The 19,793-nt window shown below is 37.5% G+C and overlaps 1 protein-coding gene across 5 annotated transcripts in view; it reads right to left on the reverse strand.

Annotated features, from left to right (window-relative positions):
• CNKSR2 (connector enhancer of kinase suppressor of Ras 2) overlaps positions 1-18,868 on the reverse strand; it is a 284,336-nt gene extending 265,468 nt beyond the window's left edge. For 4 of the 5 annotated variants that reach the window (XM_044235203.1, XM_044235202.1, XM_044235201.1 and 1 more), the window contains exon 1: positions 18,529-18,681. In XM_044235203.1, coding sequence (XP_044091138.1) covers positions 18,529-18,592 — 64 coding nt within the window. In that variant the 5' untranslated portion in view covers positions 18,593-18,681. Of the gene's footprint in view, positions 1-18,528 lie in introns of all 5 variants that reach the window. The other variant, XM_044235204.1, reaches the window with a different exon arrangement.
• Positions 18,869-19,793: the final 925 nt, after the last annotated feature.

The following is a 19,793-nucleotide window of genomic DNA, read 5'->3' on the forward strand; positions in this document are numbered from 1 at the left end:
GCCAGTGATTCTCTCTAGTTTTCAGTGATCCAGGCTCAAATGAATTGGTTCATTTGTTTCTTACAACGGACTGTTTCTCCTATAAAAAGTCAATGCATTCTTATCACTTAAATGGAGTTCTAGTGCTCATAAATGCCTATCATTTTCACTGTAGAGATTCAGTGTTTCATAATAATGAACACCACGTATATGCCTGTGATGACAAAACTCTTACACTCCGTGCTTCTGGCGAAGCCTGAGAAATGAAATTTCAATGATCATGAACCTTCTGATTAAGTAATGCTGAGAAGTATGAGGAAGCACGATACGCAGTCTATTCCTGAGAGAAGGCTTACACTGGTTCAGACTTCAGCAGGTTTGAGAGTCATCAACAGCAGTACTGTGAGGCCTTTCTATTGCCTTCCCTGGCAGGAGGAGTGAGATATAGCATTCTAAGAATGAGGCTGAATTACTTAAGTGATCATTTGACTCAAGAAAAAAAATGGTCTGGTTAGCAATGCTTCAATAAAGCCGTCAGAGAAAGAATTAGCTACCTGAAATCCATACCCAAGATACATTTTTAAATCAGTATAATCTTCCTTTGTATGCCATGTCTTAAGGCAAACATATATGAGCTATATCTTGTAATTTATTTCTAAATTGAAATATAATTCTTAAAGTAACCTTTCCATAAGATCATTTTAAAATCATGTTCAGTAATTAATAAGCCATTATTTGCCAGTGTCAAAATGTTAACTCCATTTCTATGTGGACTGCATCTCGACTGACTATTCTTCAGAATTCCCTATGAAGCTCATTTTCCTGATCCCCATTTTAAAATAAGGAAACTGAGGGCTTAGGAGAAGATGAGTTAAACACATATGGCTAAGACAGGACAGAACTGAGGTTGGACTATAATGGAGAGGCTTCCAGATAGTTTGTATTATCTTCCACATATAGTGTTTCCTCTTAGAGGTTTGTCCCTTTAATATTTTTTATCCATCTGTGACAGGTAGTAGGTAGGGGAGTGAGTCTTCTGGCATGGGTACAGGTGATAAAATGTTTTCAGCAGCACTGAAAAGCATCATTTGGCATTTTTATTTGGGAAAGTAGAATACTACTTCTACATGGCAGCCTACAAGACCATGGTTGTTATATAATGATTATTCTTAATTAACTTCACTGAATAACTTGTGTCCATCTGCACTCTGGAAAAAGCTTCCAACTCTACTTCTAAGCCATCTGCATTTTGAAAGCCATGCAAATGACAAAGTTTCCTTCTAACAATCTGTTTTTAATTATTATAAGACAGTATTATTGACATAGGTAGTCATCCAAAGTCTGTACAATTTTATTATGAAAAGTATAATGGAAAAGTTATGACAATAACTTCAATCTAAATGTTGTTCACCTATCCTGAGACAGATTTTAACTTGGGATATCTATTGGAGAATTTTGGAAAGTTAACATCCTTTCCAGTCACATATTCAATGATAGCTCCAAACCCTTGATATTTAGTGTATAATTTAAATAGGCTGTTTTTTTGAAGTTCTTTTTTTTTTCAAAGCATTCTTACCTTACTAAAACAAAACAAAGCAGACAAACAAAACAAACCCTCCTTCATTCCTGTGAGGGTAGCTTAAGAAATACCACTTTGTACAAAAAGCAGAAGCATTTCACAGAGAACATAGTGCACATCTTGGCATTCTCAGAGCATACACAAGGTCAGAAAAAGAAAACATTTAGTAAAAAGAAAACATTTAGTAAAAAAAAAAAAAGACAATTCTAAGACATTCATATCAACATCAGGAGAACTTCACACTTTTACAGACATGGATTAATAACAAAGAATCAAGTAAATTGAAACTGTGATATATAACATTTCAATTTATTATGGTAAGAAGGGAAGAGTTATCAGGTCAATGCATTAAATTCCTGATCATAGTTTTATCTACTTATTATCAGAGCTTGATCCTTTTAGGATATACACACTAGTAAACTAGAAAATATGGAAGATCTTAACCAAAAAGATACAGGAATAAAGTGCAAGTATTATAACAGTTCTATTTTGAAATATATTTCTTAGAGATGTGACCAAAGGAGGCCTTAAGTTACAACCACCCTCATATCCAAACCCAGGTACTAACACACTACACGACTCCATAATACAATGAAAATAAGGAGTTACATTAGTGACAACAAGAAAAATGTTGACTTCTTTGCAGAAAAACAATGAGAAAAAGTTATTTAGATATATGCAATTTCAGTATATCTGCCTGAAGCAGATACGTGCCCTAAGTAAATACATGCACATATTTACACACATATTTATCTATTCAGCTTAAAATCAATTATTATAAACCACAACATTTACTTAAAAATTTTCACACCTTCTCTAACATTCTTAGAGAGTGTCTTCAGGAAACTACCATTATAGAAGGAATATTGGAAATCAGGCTTTGGTAACAAGGTTTAGAATAGCACACTCTTCTGTCTAAGAGTTTAACTGCAAATCTGTTTGTAAGGTAAAACAAGAACATGAGCTAACTATTGGTGGTCTCCACACTATCCCATGCATATTCAGTTTCCTTTTCTTTTTTTGTTTCTTTTTTTTTTAAGATTTATTTATTTGACAGAGAAAGCCAGAGAACAAAAACAGGGATAGTGGCAGGCAGAGGGAAAAGCAGGCTCCCAGCTGAGCAGGGAGCCTGCCTGATAAGGGGCTCCATCCCAGGCCCCTGAGATCACTACCTGAGCGGAAGGCAGATGCCCAACCTGAGTCATCCAGGCCCCCCAGTTTCCTTTTCTTAAACACTTTTCCTGATTAGCAAAAGGTTAAAAAAAAGCTAATCAACTAAAACATTAATTTCAGTAGAAGGAAAACGAGGTATACCAATCATCCAAGAAAATTTTTTCATGTGTGGAAAAACATGAGGTTTACACAGGAGAAAAGAGGTAGGCAAAGAGATTTTGATGTCAAGACAGGGCCAATGTTGCCTGTTGGGATCCTTTTGAGGATTTTGAGGAGTTTGGGGTCATTACAATGATCTAGTTACCAAATGGTTGCTAGACAGATGCAACAGTTACACACTGAAGAACTGCCTGTATCCCAGGACTTTTTGTTTGTTTGCATATGAAAAGCTTTATTAACACTTAGAGAGGCAAACCAAAGCTATTTTATTTATGACATACTGCTTACATTTTGATATTACCAAATTTGAAAATAAACTATTTTTTACTTAAATAAACTTTTTGTTGCATATAGTTTTAGATCTATGGAAAAGTTACTATAATATTTATATCATAAATATATATATATACACATATATATATGTAGTCTCTATATACCTCTTATCCATGTTCTATTATTAACAACTCATATTACTATGATGTATTAGTCATAACTAGTGGACCAACACTGGTAGACTGTTATTAATTAAATTCCACACTATGTTTAAATTTCACCAGTTCTTTCTTGTTGGGCTTTTTCTATTCCAGGATCTTATCCAGGACACCATAATACAAGTAATCATCATGTCTTTTTAGCCTCCTTTCATCTGTTTCTCACATTTTCCTTGCTTTTTGATGACCTTAAGAGTTTTGAAGAATACTGGTCAGGTATTTTGTAAAATGTCCTAAATTTGGGTCTAATGTTTATCTCGTAGTTAGACTGGGCTTATGGGTTTGGGGGAGGAAGACCACATGGGTAAAGTGACATTCTCAACATATCATATCATACTAAGGGTACATGCTATCATCAGCATGACTTATCACTGATGATGCAAACCCTGATCATCCGGCCAATGCAGTGTTTACTAGGCTTCTCCACTAACAAGTTATATTTCCTGCTCCCACACTCTCCTCTTTGGAAACAAGTCCCTAAGTGCAGCCCACATTCAAGGGGTGGGGAATTAAGTGCCACTTTTTTGAGAGGGGATTATCTATGTAAATTATTTGGAATTCTCTGTAGGGGAGATTTTTCTTTCTTTCCTCATTTCTTTATTTATTCAGACATTTATTTACATCAGTAGGGATTCATGGGTATTTATTTTATGTATTGAGCTATAATCCAACACTACTTTTGTTCCTCAAACTGTTGCAGTTTTAGCCATTGAGAGCTGTTTCAGAATGACTCCTAAGTCTTTTGCATGCTGTCATCATTGTGGTTTTTTGAGTACTTCCTTACTTTCTGGTAATACAAGATGCTCCAGGCTCATCTTATATATTCTGTCCCTATCCCTAGAGGTCTCCCATTTCTCTGAAAAGTTGTGGTTCATTTCCACATGAGTATAAAATACTCTATAGGAATTACAGAGTCTAGCTTGTATCACTTCCCCTAATACTCATTTTTATTGTAGTGTCTATCATTTCATCTGTTCGTCCTTCTTCTTGTACTTCTATGGAACAACTTCTGAACTTACTGCTTCTCTTAAATCCAGATATGCTCATTTTAAGCAGGAAAAAATATCAATTAGTTTCTCCTGGCATAGTCATATTGAGTACCTACATATAAAGACCTATTTTATTTTTACAAATTATTTTTCCTCTTTATTACAATATGGTCATTACATTACAATATGTTCATTACGGTGAATTTTTAAAAATTGTATTAGTAGGCAGGCTATATTATCTATGAGTTTCATTTCAGGAGACATTACATAAGGTACATACAGAGAGTACTGGGTCCTAAAGAAATGATGCAGGGGAAAAAGAAAAAGGTAGACTACAATATGTGGACTTTATTTGGACCCTGATTTGAGAAAAAAACTATAAAAATGTTTATGATATTTATAAAACCAAAAATATGAACCACCAGGTATTTACTGATATAAATAAATAAATTTTGGTGTGATAATCATGTTATTCATTTGAGGGTACACAATGTATATATTTTAAAATCCTTACTTTTCAGAAATACATATCAGCCTTAATTTTTTGTGATCTCATTATTGGTGTGTCACTAAGGAGAAAAATGTTATTAGATCTCAAGGTATTATTCTGCTATATTTACTTATTGTGTGTTTTTGTCACAAATATAAGAATAAAGTGACAAAGCAGCCTCATGTAAAAAAAGTCCTGAAATTAGTAACCATTTCCTTTAAACATTAAATTAGATACATTTTAAAATGAATGCAGATGGAGATTCATGGTATTAACTATATTTAAAACTCTGTCTCTATCAGACTGCTTATTAAAAGTCTATCTCTATCAGAGTGCTTATTAACACAGAATGTCAATAATTATTTCAAGGAAAGTGATAAAATTTTCAAAACATCCTCAAACAAAAGTTAATTTTAATTCATATGGCTTTTAAAAGATAATGAGCATTTTGGAAAAGTGTTTTATGTAATCAAATGGACAATAATACTAAGGCAACTTTAAAAGAGCTGGTAATTACCACAGTTCAGTTTTTTTGTTTTTTGTTTTTTTGCCTATTATTGTGGGTATTGTGATAGCTTTCATAATGAATGAGAAGCATCAAATCATTCCCTGACAAAGAACAATGTAAGTTGTTTTCCCTTATTTTAAAACTTCCAGTCTAAAGCAAACTCACCTCAGTTGCATTAAAGAAAAACAAGGAGAAATAAGAAATACCATTTTTGTGGGGGTTTTTTTCTGAAAGAATCCAACTTTTAAGCTCCTAAATACATGCTAGAATATCTATTTTATATATACATGCAAAACCGTGTGTATCATTTTAAAATATAATGTAGAAGGAATTTTACCTTTAATTACTACTTTATAAGTACTCAATGGATCAAACATCTCTAGCTGAACTTGACCACTCCATATTTTGCATTGACTTCACAATAGTTTTTGACTGATTATGATTAAATTTTCTTTAACACTTAAATCCTTTTGTGATTCACTATGCTATCATATCATATCATATCGTATCATAATCTGGTCTGAGATAAAGGAGTTTCCAAACAAAACAAAACAATCTGGGGGGGAAAATTACCATCTAGTAGGTAGGTAAGAATTTCAAAGCTGTAGGCATGCACTGAATAAAGTCTGCTGTTCAAAGAAACACTAACAAAATGCAGATAGCAATGCTAACCACTGCTAAGTAAAGCTAAACAAAAGAACAGGAGCCGTTATTTGTAATATAATGTAAAGCCATTTATGAACGTCTATTATCAGACACCATGTATTTTTATTAACATTCCTTTTAGAGCAAAACATCCAGCACTGGGTTTGTAGTAGCAGTGGTCTCAAGTAGATCTTTTGTTTAGGTCTAGACTCAGCAGAGGTGAGAATCAAACTCCTAAGGTTCACATCAAAATAGGAAAGTGTCACCAAGACTATAATTATATGTGGCATCTTTGTCATTGGCTTAAGCACTATTCTGAGTGGAAACAGCTCAACACACACAAACCCACCCACTCACCCACCCCCACACCACCACCCCCCTCTAGAGGCCAAAAGGACCCAAGAACCATAGTCCACCTTACCACATATTACAGAAGGTAGGTCTGGTGGAGTGAACATCCACATCTTTGAAATTATTCCCATGATTCCTCTCATTTCATATCTACCTCTGGTAGAACAGCAAGGTGGAAATATTATATGTTTTGTAACCAGTTAGAAATCTATTCAAATTCTGCTTCGTCTATTATTTATTACTTCTTCAAAATATTTATTGAACACCTCCTAAATAAATTTTTGGGTATACAGAATAAGTCATTCAATGTTTCTAAGCAAAACTGTATTCATTTGTAAAGCAGTGATAATTCCAGTCTTTCAGGGGTAGGATAGGCATAAGATAATGCAGAGAAAGCACCCACCACAGTACATGGTAAGTACTCAATAAATATTATTTATTAGTAGTTGTGCCTTTGAAGCTTGCCAATAGAATGCAATCCATTCCTTAATTTAAAAAAAGCTGGCATTGGGCGCCTGGGTGGCTCAGTGGGTTAAGCCGCTGCCTTTGGCTCAGGTCATGATCTCAGGGTCCTGGGATCGAGTCCCGCATCGGGCTCTCTGCTCAGCAGGGAGCCTGCTTCCTCCTTTCTCTCTCTGCCTGCCTCTCTGCCTACTTGTAATCTCTCTCTGTCAAATAAATAAATAAATAAATCTTTAAAAAAAAAAAAAGCTGGCATTTACCATGCACTTAGTATGTACCAGGCATTGTTTTAAATACACTACAACCTTATGAGGTAGGTAATACCATCACCCCTATTTTACAAAAATGAAAAAATCTGGCAAGTTACTTAAATTCTCCCTCAAAAATCACAGAGCTTGGAAGTAATAGAGTGTGGATATAACTAAGCCAGACATCTGATTCCAAAGTACTCTTTACTATATATAACCTATTTGGTGCCAATTTTTACAGGGTAGAAAATTTAGGAAACGTTTTAGAAGTCAAGTCTGGTATGGAAGTGCTGAATCACTATATGGTACACCTGAGACTAATATTACACTGTACGTTAACTAACTGGAATTAAATTAAAAACTTAAAAAATAGAAGTCAAGTCTGAAGATAATTATGTACAATCCTGAATTGTGTTCTTCACCTACCAAAATGTAAATCCAATTTAACAGAGAAGAAAAGAGTTGAGGTCCAACCTAATTCCATGACTGAACAGCTGTACAATCTCTGTTGAGCAGCTTAACTTCTCTGCACCTTACCTGTAAAAGGGTGTCAATAACAATTCCTTATCTTATTTTAAGGATTACTACCAATAATAGACCTTCCTAACTTTGGCAAATGAAGGGACGAACCAAGCTATATCACAGAAAGTTTACAAAAATATTCCTGAACAACCCCCCACACACACACACAAACCCCCATGATTCGAAGTATGTAGAAATTCTAACTAAAAATGAACTCACTTCTAGCTAGTGTATTATCAGTACGGATATGGCTCCTGGCAGAGTACAGTACTTGAAAACACCATATTCTCTGGGGTCAAACAATTTCTTTCCAACCTTGTTCATATTATTAGATCGATCAGCAAACCCTTCCTTCACATATTAAGAGTAAACTTCAATAAAAACTTACTGTAATTATCACAAATCCCAAATAAGATCTGAACTAACATGTTTTTACCATAAATATACTTAAAGAATTATATCTAGAGACAGATTAGAAAGAAAAATTATCTACTCTTCAGCATTTCATAGAAAGCTTCTCTGTGTGTGTGACAATTCAACATCAAACTGAACACCTTGCATCTGACAGCTAGAAGGCAAAGGAACAGTCTTTTAGATAAGAAAAGCTCTGCCACTGATGTAAAGCAACAGTGATGTCAACAGAAACTGCTCCAAGACTCACCATGGCACTACTACGGAGGGAAATCAGGAAGGAGAAACTAACCCTGCCTTGCACATTGGTTCTTTGCCACACTGAACTCAGAGTCCACATAAGTTCTGGCAAGTGGGAAGGAAAACCAGCAACTGGACTACATGTCTGTTTTGAGCTCCATTAACAGAAACTGCAACATTTTCTCATTTATATGTCTTTAACAGGTCAGTGGTTTATTTTGAAAGTTTACAAGTGAATTACATGAAATTAAAATGTGAATTTTATGCTCAGCCAGGAAAAAAAATCACAAAGCCTCAGGACTATTAAACATTTTGAAAATAATGTGGATGGTTGAAAAATAAAAGTATATGAAATAAACTCCCATATATACATGAAACACACCAAAATTATAAAAAGAATTCAGCTAATGTCGAACTTAACCATTCAGCATAATTACTTATGGCCATCATTTTAAAGTTTTTATTAATAAGTCACATTATAAGTTTAACAACTAGCTAGAAAATAGATTCTTTCATAATCTTTGGTAAACAAGTTTATAAAAATAAAATCCAGGATCGACACCAGCCTTCCATTGATTTGTTGTAGATATTATTTGAGAAAACATGTTGCAAGCCCATTTTAAAAATAGAAGATGTAGCTGAAACAAAATAAAAAATCCAAACAAACAAACAAAAAAGGATATTGGGCAACACTTTTAAAGCAACTAACAATGTGGTTTCTTCTTATCTATTACCTTATTAGAAAACTTTCCAACCTACCTAATCGGACTAATTTCCAGGAACATTAATGTCAAGTAAATACAAAAGAGATACGTAGGTTGAGGTATCTGGGTGTTTCAGTTGGCTAAATGCCTGACTCTTGATTTTGACTCAGGTCATGATGTCAGGGTTGTGAGATGAGCCCAGGTAGGGCTCTGTGCTCAGTGTGGAGCCTGCTTGAGATCATCTCTTCCTCTCACTCTGCCCCTCCTTTCTCTCTCTCCCTCTCTTTAAAAAAAGGAGAGAGATAAGTGTGTCATATTTGATATCAATTATGCAATTTTTTAAAAAACATTTTTATTATTGAAGTAGAATTGACATATTAGTTTCAGGTGTACAATATAATGATTCAACAATTGTATACATTACATAATGCTCGCCATTATAATTGTAGTCACTATCTATCACCATAAAATGATATTACAATATTATTGACTTCATTCCTTATGCTGTACTTTTCATCTCCATGACTTATTTTATAACTGTAAGTTTGTACCTATTAATCCCCATCAGCTATTTTGATCATCCCCCATCCCCCTGCAACAATCACCAGTTTGTTCTCTGTATTTGAGTCTGTGCACTTTTGTTTGCTCTTGTTTTTTAGATTCCACATGTCAGTGAAATCATGATATTTGTCTTTCTCTGTATGACTTATTTCACTTAATGGAATATTCCCTAGGTCTATTCACGTTATCATAAATGGAAAAAGTTCATTCTTTTTTTATAGCTGAGTAATATTACTGTTTATGTCTGTGTGTATCACATCTCCTTTATACATTCATCTATTGGTGGGCACTTAGATTGCATCCATATCTTGGATATTGTAAATTATGCTGCAATAAACATTGGTGCATACATATCTTTTCAAATAAGTATTTTTGTTTTCTTTGGATAAACACTCAGTAGTGGATATAAACTGTTTTGACCTTAGCAAACTATAATACATTAATATCGTTGTGAATTTTGTTTCATTTAATAAATCTTGGTTTTTAAAACAATTTTATGTTGTGACAGTCAACAGATGAACATAGAAAATTAAAACAGCAGGTACCATGATTAGTAAAATTTAAGATTCAATAAATTTATGTAAATACCCATAACCCCTTCTTCCCTGAAATTGCCAAGAGTATGATTAAGTTAATGAAAACTTTTATTAGAATGAATGATTGTAATTTAAATTGAAATCAAACAAATTAAATACATCTTTAAAGTCTAAAAAATTCTATCATAATGAATAGTTATTTGTATCAGGGCACAATTGCAGCCCATTGCTTTATAGTACTAGCTAGAAAGATTAAATCTGAAGGTGTTTTATTAAAAGTTAACAGCTCTGCACAAAGCTAAGTTAAAGTCTTAAAAATTTTGCTTATTCTGATTTATACTGTAACTACTGTAAATTTATGGGGAGGGACTTGTTTTATTAGAAAAATCTATTACTTGCTACTTGATTATCCAGTAACATGTTATTAACAAAAAAATCCATATGAGTATTTAAAAATTACACTGCACAATAACTCACTACATAGGTTCTTAATGAATGCCCTTAAAAATTAGCCCAAATTTGTATTTACTTTAAAAAATTAAAATTCATTTTTCAGTATCAGGAGAGATGGAAAATCATGTAAGAAATGCTGATTTAAGATGCATTTTTAAGTATCTTAATTTTATTCCTATTAGTAAAAATATAAATTCAACATTAATTATAATACAGATAATGGTTATTATTAAATTAAAAGGCAATTTTTTTCATTTTATCATCAGAATTAACAAGCAAAGTGTATTTTCTTTTCACTACAGAAAAAAGCATTTTAATTCCTTACATGGGCTTTTTTCTTTTATATGAGGAAAAACTTAAAAAAAATTTTTTTTTAAAGAGAGAGAGAGAGCACAAGCAGGAGGAGCAGCAGGCAGAGCAGGCAGAGGAAGAAGGAAGCTCCCCCCTGAGCAAAAAGTCCAATGTGGGACTTGATTCCCGGACCCTGGGATCATGACCTGAGCCAAAGGCAGATGCTTAACCAAATGAGCCACCCAGGTGTCCCTGTAAGAGGGGAAATTTAAGACATTTTATCATTTTCACTCTACCACTCATTCCAAAATACATAGAGTTCTTTTAAAACACTGAAATGAAGAAACAATTAGAAAATGTGTATGAAGGGGCACCTGGGTGGCTCAGTGGGTTAAGCCGCTGCCTTCAGCTCAGGTCATGATCTCAGGGTCCTGGGATGGAGTCCCACATCGGGCTCTCTGCTCAGCAGGGAGCCTGCTTCCTCCTCTCTCTCTGCCTGCCTCTCTGCCTACTTGTGATCTCTGTCAAATAAATAAATAAAATCTTTAAAAAAAAAAAGAAAATGTGTATGAAAAAAATAAATTCTTAAGAGATATGTTTTAATTTTTTAAGTAATATTTGCCTATTGTGTTGGCCTATTAATAATACAACATCAGCAAATAATATTTATAGCTTAAACACAGAAGTGTTATAGATACACTGCAATTATTCACATTTCTTAATGAAATGAATCTAAACCATGATTTAGGTCACTGAATTGACTAGAGAGATACAACCATGAATTAGAGCAACCCCACTTCTACGTCTACTATATTCTGGCAAACAATATACAACTTGGCACTAAAGTATCCATTAGAGCGTTATAAGGGACTTTACATGCATTTTCATTTAGGAAAGCAAATTTGCTGAAGGACCAGGAATTTGTGATATTTATGTATTCCTTCCTTCAACAAATATTTCTTGAGTGCCTATTTTTCACCAGATAACTTTCTTATGCCTTGTTACGTAAATTAGATGAGGTCCCTGTCCTCAACAAATACCCATAGAAATTAATGTAAAAAAAAAAACTGGCGTAAGGAATGAGGTTATAAATGGTACCTGGAGAGCATACAACTGACGATTTGATGTGACCTGGAGAATGTAGAAGGCTTTTCTGGGGCAAAGAGGGGATGCTTGAGATATGGATGAGTAGGACTTAACTGGGTAAAGAAAAGAGGCAAGGGAAAACTGTATTTAGTACAAAGGTTCAGTGGTAGGCAAATGAGATTGAAAGGCCATTAGTTAGTGCTAGGAATAAGGCTTATTTCAAAAGGAGAAGCCAAATCTTCAGTGGTCTTAAAAGCCATACCAAGGGTTTTTATCTTTATCCTAAAAACAATGAGAAGACACTAAATTTTTTAAGTTGATGGAGGTGAGAGGAGAGAGGAAATATTCCTGAGAAATTTATGCTGACTATACATTTATGGTTCCCAAAACAAACAAACAAACAAAAAACCCAAAAAACAAAAAACAAAACCCCCCCCAAAATCCCAAAACCAAAACCAAACCAAATCAAAACAAAAACCAACCAACAAACAAAAAAATGCTATAATTATCATGACCTTGATTGAAAAGATAATATTTTGTCCTTTGCAATATGAGAACAGGAGGAAGTAAACTACATTAATTTTACCGTTTCTAAAACCAAAGCAGCACTTCTCAGATGATTCCACTGATGCAACCACAATTGCTGAACGAAATTTACTCATAACCCTGGAAGGTCTGGGTCTGGGAAATGCTGCTTGAAACAGCTTGCTACAAGCCTAGAATTCCTGTTAAGCCTCTGGTATCATCTTTAAAATCTTGCCAATTTTGCTTTCTACACCATGAATTTAATATCCAGGTTTGTTTTAATACAAAAACAATGTTTTACAATACTTAACAAAAATCAAGTCTTTGTCTTCTTTTGATCATTTAGCTCCCACGACAGAAATATTCCATTTTGGGGAACACGAGCCTATGCTATGCATAAAAACTGTGAATTCACTCACTGACTGTTATTCAACACAATGATCTTGTAGTGAAGACTACATTTGCTTTCCTTTAGCAAGACACTAAACTATGACAAAATCTTGAAAATAAAAAGCTTAGGGTACATTTTTTAAAAAATTACTTATTCTCCCTTCCCTCTTTTCAAGTACAAATGATCCACCCTTCTAGTACTCTTTATAGAAACGAATCCTTCATCTTTCACAATAAACCTCATGCGTTGAGGTGCTGTTGGGAAGTCACATGGAAAGCTAAAAGTCATTAAGAACAAATTTAAGTCCCACTCTGCTATACATGAAAATGATAATTTATCACTGTTTTAAGAACAACGGCAATAACTTAAAAGCTTATCTTCATTCTTCCTATAAGAATTTGGATGAGTAAAATTCTAAATATCCAAAAACATAATGTTAATGATGTAATTAATCTTCAAAATAACTCACTTTAACATTATTTCCAAATTATTCCTGAGAAACAGATTTGAAACAGCTGTACTAATTCAATACACATTCTTTGTGGGCTTATTTTTGGCAGCCAAAGTTTTATAATGTGGTATTTATTTAAACTCAGGACATGATGAGAGTTTTATTGTCTTTGTGAAATGCAGATTTGTTCTTGTACTTTTGTGCCACCTACTCATGGCTCCTCCTTCACTTTCCCTCCACTGCCCACCTCTCTCCTTCAACCAGACAAACCTAGACACAACTGTTCTGGTTAATCACTCCATCTCAACTCCAAAGTCTCTTGCTGTGCCTTTATTTAGACTACATCCATCTTAGAATATGCCTTAGTTAAATAGTATAAAAAGTTTCTAAAATCCCACCTTCCCCATGGATTCCTTCCTGACTGATTAAAAACATCATCATGTCTTTCCACTGGTGCTTGTATACATAATGCAAACATTTTTTAAATTTAGCAAATGTTCTAGTTGGCACCTGTCTCTGTTTTGGCTTAAGTTTCTCAATGTCACTGCCATCCCTTACAGAGACTAATTTCCCAAAGCAGAGAATAATTTATTTAAAACAATCCATTAAAACCCCTTCCATGTAGAAATAGAGAGTAAATAATCTCTAAATACCAGAATGTATCTACATAAATAGACTCTTTTTTCCTAATCTGCACAAATCATGAGTGTTACCTTAAGGAGTAAAGGTTAATGACAGTATAAATAAAATGATGTTTTCTGTGAACTAAACTCTACATACAGAAAAGGTAAATTTCTTCTTTGTGTGAAATGACAAGTATTGAGTTTCAAAAAATGTCAAATGGAGAGTAGGTGATTGTTGGTGACTATCTAGTCCTACTGCAATTGAGGAAAAAACCAATTTTTCAAAAACAACAGGACTAGTTTACAATACAGGCTTCTCAAGTTTCTGCCAGAAAATTTTTCCTCTGTCTCTATCTCAAGACAGTTTAACTCAAAAATTTGACATTTTCCTTCATCTTAATAAAATATATTTCAACCTCAAACTCTAGGTCCTATGAGGGGTAAAACTATTAGAGATCACCATGCTTGTCAAAATTTCTGTATCTTATCAGATACATTCTTAATTGTAACATTTAACTTTTATAATAAATAGACCTTATTTCATCACTACATATCCCTCTTTTGTAGGGTTGTATGCAAAGTGAAGATTTTATCTTTGTTTTTAATACCTAAAATAATGTATTTCATTTTCTGTCCTCAAGATGGCTGAGTCATCAGGATAGAAAGTAGAAGTCAATGATGGTTTTCAAAGAAAAAGGTTTATAATAAACAGAAATGAACAGAGCAGTTAATTGTGGCATGGTTTAAGAAAAAATTATCTTAAAAATTTAGATTTTAGGACTCATAGTAAGAGTAGAAAGAGCTAAGTCACAGAGATATGGGAAGACCAGCAAAGCAGGGCCTGTTGGGTGAATCTGAAAACAATAATTCATTTTATTTGATCAGGGAAGGGATTAAAGATCACTGGAAAAAATGTCATGAAGGGAGTTAGCTGCAGAAAATAACTTTATCTTAGTCATATGGATATTTTGGAGGAGTTTCAAAGTTGGAAAAAGTGTGAGAAGAAAACTAGAATTATTGGGTGTGACAAAGACAAGGAAAATTAATACTGAAATTAATAATAGGGGCCTGAAGTGTTCAGATTTTTTGCTATATTTCAGTGGGCAAAAAAGTAAACTCAAACAACTATAGATTACAGAGTATTTCTATAGGCCCTGCAAGTGAATAGGTAAGAGCTGAGATATGATATATTTTAGAGTAATAAACTGAGAAAAAATTAGAAACCATTATTGGCCTACTTTTCTACCTACAGCTTTCTCTACTAAAGGCTTCCCTTTTACTCTAAAAAGGTTTACATTTTATAATTTTGTCAAAACTACAAGAGGATTGAATCCAATTTCCTACTGAAAAAAAAGGTTTCAAATGCTAAATGATGCATATTTGATTTTCTCAAAAAATATTTTTATAAAATTAATTTTGAAGTTCTATATTTCCAAATAGTCTGAAGTACTATGAAGGTATCTGGAAGGTAACTGCTTATTTTACTGACTCATGAGGAGTTCATTATTTACTGGAACAAACACTGACACTGTGTCATATCAATTTTTGATTGTTAGAAGAAAATTCAGGGAGTATTGGATTTTACAAATAGTAGAGTTGGTGGTGAGAGAAAAAATGCAAGTGTTTCCTTATATCTTTACTAATAATTAATATATAAATTTAATATTTGCGTCCCTCAAATACATTTTAATAAAAAAGATCAAAATGAACTGCAATGTGTAAACGGTCCTTCAGAAACAATTTTGAATATATGTTACCAAAGCTTAATAATCTCATCAGCTTTTTTTTTTCATTCATCTCCTCTGATGAGTTTCTATACCACTTATATAAATTGTCTGGAAACATAAATATATGGTGGTATAATTTTTATATGCTTAATGTCTCCTTTTCTGTTTAGTGAAGAGAAAAACACCCTAGAAAGAGCATAAAGCATATACCTTACTAAATAGAGTTGTAACTATTTATGATTGTGACTAGCTGAAAGCATATGCTATATACTTTAAATGTTAAGGATGATGAAACTGTCACATCAGGAATATGGTTTGAAGAACTCCCACAATGTTGCAGTTGTTCAAAAGTCTTGTTCATTCTTTGTTACTGCCATTATAATACTATACATTATACAACACCAAAGGAAGTTTGGCCATTCTAAAGTTCCAGCCTAAATTAGTTGACTTTTAAACATTACTGCATCTGAGGAAAGGGTGAAAAGCTTTTTTTTTTTTTTTTAATATGTTTACTTGTAAAGTTTATTTGGGGAAAAGAGTAGGGAGGAAAAATTAAGATAACAGTATAATTACAAGTTGAGGAAATGTTCATTTCGTCCAGCTCTTCTTTAAAATCTTGTTTTCTGTTATTATCTTAAATCAAATTTATATGAAGATTATAGACATTTCAGCAGTAAGCAGTTTGGGTCTTGAAATATAGATAATGACATCAGTTTTTCTCTTCTAGTCTAATGTATACAGAAATATACAAATTCTAGCTTGGCTAGTGGCTTCATCTTTCCCAATAGCTCTAAAATGAATCACCAACAGGTACGAAAATAAGTTAATCAACTTACATATAACAATCATTTAAAATCACAGCTAACAATGTTAGTCCAACTTCAAAGATGCTGCATTTTAGGCTGGAGAGATTTTTAAAGAGCTGGAGAGATTTTTAAAAGGACTACTGTACTGGAAATCTAATAATGTGTGTCAGAATATGTATGTCATATGTTCTACTTGCTTCAGTCGACCTAAACTGTAGAGAAAGAAGAAACTGCAAGATTATACTGGGAGGGTGGAGGTGAAGAAGATGGAGTATGCATCACTCGCTACAAGCATCATGGGAATTTGTGAAGGCAATCAGACTTGCATGGAGCCAAGATACCTTTCTATTGAGTATTTCAGTAACAGACTCAAACCAAAGTAACCTTTTAGGCAAATTCAAAGAAAGGGTTTTAATTAGGCATTCTTGCTTCTTGCGCACCGCCTAGCTCTTTCTTCCATGACTGAGAAACAGAGAGGACAGATGTTTGTTTCCGACATTCCAAAGGGCTCGGGGGGTGGTGGGAATCTAGGAGAGCATAATTTCGATAGCAAATATGAAAAGAAGAAATAGAAAAGATGAGCCACTGCAGGACTTTGTCTTAGTCATGGCACCCATGGCACCTTAGCACAACGCACCACACACGGAGGCAGTTGATAATTAATTCTACTTAATTCAATACACTCTCATGTGCACTGTGCTTTGCAGTTACGAAGCACTTTTCACATATTAGAAAAGAAAAAAACTAATTAAATGAGAAATAATGGGGCAAGTAAGGGAATAAAAGGAAAGCAAATGTATAAAGAAAAATCCATAAGAATAAGCAAGAGGCTGAAAATGTTCGGAAAAGGAGGAAACAAGATTGAGTTTCTCTCTGTCCCTTTTAATCACTTCCAATTATCCCACCTTTCGTTCTAAAGTACCTGGAGCTTAGAAAGTCTGCCAGCTAAGCAAGCCCCTAAAAGGGGCTCCCTCGTCTTCGCAACACGCATTTTCACAAATGATAAGCCTCTGGCTCCTGATTAATCTACCTACAGTTTTGTGCTTAGGAATAACCACAAGCAAAGCTCTAACATCTCCCAAGTGTGGCCAGGAATCCTTTATTTCATCCCATCCATCCCTGTCAGCATTCCCCAAATTTTAGGAATCTTGGCGATGGGGGGAGGCAGTGGTCATGGGGAGAGGGGAATCCTCTACAAGCCCCTTAACTCAGACAACAGAGGGAGATAGTGAGGCAGGAAAGCCCAGGGACTAAAGAAAAAGCCCACGTTTGCGACTAGGAGGGCGAGTGTCTACAACTGTGGTTATTAGAAATTGCCAGGGAAAAAAACGGGCGAGTCTTCAAGATGGAAGAAATGAGGGGGCACTTGAATGCGCATCACCTTACACCTGGCGTCAAGCCCCCAATAAAAAGCCATGAGGTCCAAAGCCTCAACCCGTGAGAAGAAAAAGAGGCAAAGGACGTGGGGAGTCGAGGGGCAGGGGTTTGCGCAGGATGGAGCCCGCAGATTCCAGCGCGGATGCTGTCCCAGGGGAAGCATGTTTTCCTCTCTCCCAAAGTAGCGCATCCCCGAGCATCTTCAGCCTAGACTGGGGGAGTTCCCCGACCCAAACCTGGGCAGCCGCGTCCTGACCCCATTATATGGGCTTAAAAGTTGTAGGGAGAGTTGGCGCTGGAAAAGGCACCTGGCAGGGGCGGCCACCGAGGGGGCGTTAGGTTTCCCTGGAACAAAGAGGCCCGGGAAGGAATGAGCAAAGGAGCGGGTCCCTGGGGGCTCCTCCCTGAGGGGAGAGACAAGGGTCGCCACGTCCTCCCGGCCGAGGAGCGGGGAGGAGGCGAGATGTACTGGGATTCCGCGGCCCGCCTTCTAACCCTATCCGATAGCGCCGGCACCCCCGGCTCTCTCCGCGCCCCTCTCTAGCTCGGGAGCCACCACTGAAGACAATAGGAGATCGGGATCCCGAGCCCCCGCCTGCCCCGGAGGACCCCCCGCCTTTCCCCAGCGCACCACGATCAGCCAGCGGAAGCCCTGATAGCGGGCTCAGCCGCCCTAGGCGCCCCTTCCCTCTCGCGCGCCGGTACCCCGGCGCCCCAGGACCGCCTCGTCCTCCGCACAGCGGGCATTACCTTTCATCCAGTCCACTACTTGACTCGGAGACCATTTGCTCACGGGTTCCATGATCAGAGCCATGGGCACGGGGTCGCTACCGCGCCGGGCGCGGAGATCAGACACAAAACGAACTCGGTAGCCCGAGCCGCCCTCAGGTGGGGTCCCTTGCTGGCCGCTGCCTCGCTGGGCGGGTGGCGAGAAGAGGGCTTTTGTGTGTCGGGTATCGCGGCTGCAATGTGTCTTAGCAAACGGCGGACGGCAGCGGCGGGAGCGGCGACGGGGAGAGAAACGCTCTGGGGTCGCGGCTCTGTGCGGACTCTCTGCTCGCTCCCCGCAGAGGCGGCTGCGGCTGTTGCTCCGCCACTCCGCTCCGGTGTCCGTCCCTCCAGGGCTTCAGTTCACGGCTTGCACTGCCGAGGGTCGAGGCTCTGAGAAAAGGAGCAGCCGCCGCACGTCCGCAACCAACTTGCCCGCTCGCCTCGCGCGCGGGAGTGAAGCCCGGGGCACCACAAGCTGCCCGGCGGAAATGACGAGGGGCCTCCTGCCACCCAAAATATCTCTCCGCAGCCCTCGGGTGCGGGGCGCGCGCGCCACAAGCCCCCCGCCCGCTCGCTGCCGCGCGGTCCCGCCCCCGGGGCCGACGGCAGGCGCGCGAGGCGCGTGCGCGTGCGCGCTCCAGCACGAGGCCCGAGCCCGGGGTCTGCCTGTCAGTCAGGCAGGTGCGAGCGGCTCACAGACTCGCGTTCCCGCCCGGCGAGCCGCCCCGGGATAGAGGGGCGCTAGGAGCGCGTGCGCAGCGGTGTCGGCGCGAGTCCCTACCCCGGGGTCAGTCAGTCATTTGCCCGCGGCTCCGAGGGGCCTCTGAGCGGACGTGGCGGCTGCGGGACGGGCCGTCCACCAGTTGAACGCAGAATGCTCAGGCTGCTGAGGAGGTACCTGTGGCCCCGCCGTCAAGGGGAGGGGGACGCCGCCGACCGCGGGGGTTACAGCGAGAGCCCGGGCTTTCCTCGCTCACGGCCTCCCCGCGGCTGAGTGGGCTTCCGAGGTGATTCCCGAGCCCCGTGCACGCCTGCGGAGACGGGGGCGTGGAACGCCGCGGACGGGAACCGGCTCCGCCAGACAGAAACGCAGCGATGACGAGGCAGGAGGGCCGGTGCTGTCAGACCGCCCCTGGTGGTGCCCGGGGCCTGGGAAGTCAGGCGTGGAGCCTGGAACCTGCAAGTGCTGGTCGTAATGATACCGAGACAGGTTCGGCCCCACGTGCCTTTTGAAGGGCTCAGTG

The sequence above is a fragment of the Neovison vison genome, chromosome X, assembly GCF_020171115.1.
Source record: "Neovison vison isolate M4711 chromosome X, ASM_NN_V1, whole genome shotgun sequence".
NCBI lineage: Eukaryota > Metazoa > Chordata > Mammalia > Carnivora > Mustelidae > Neogale > Neogale vison.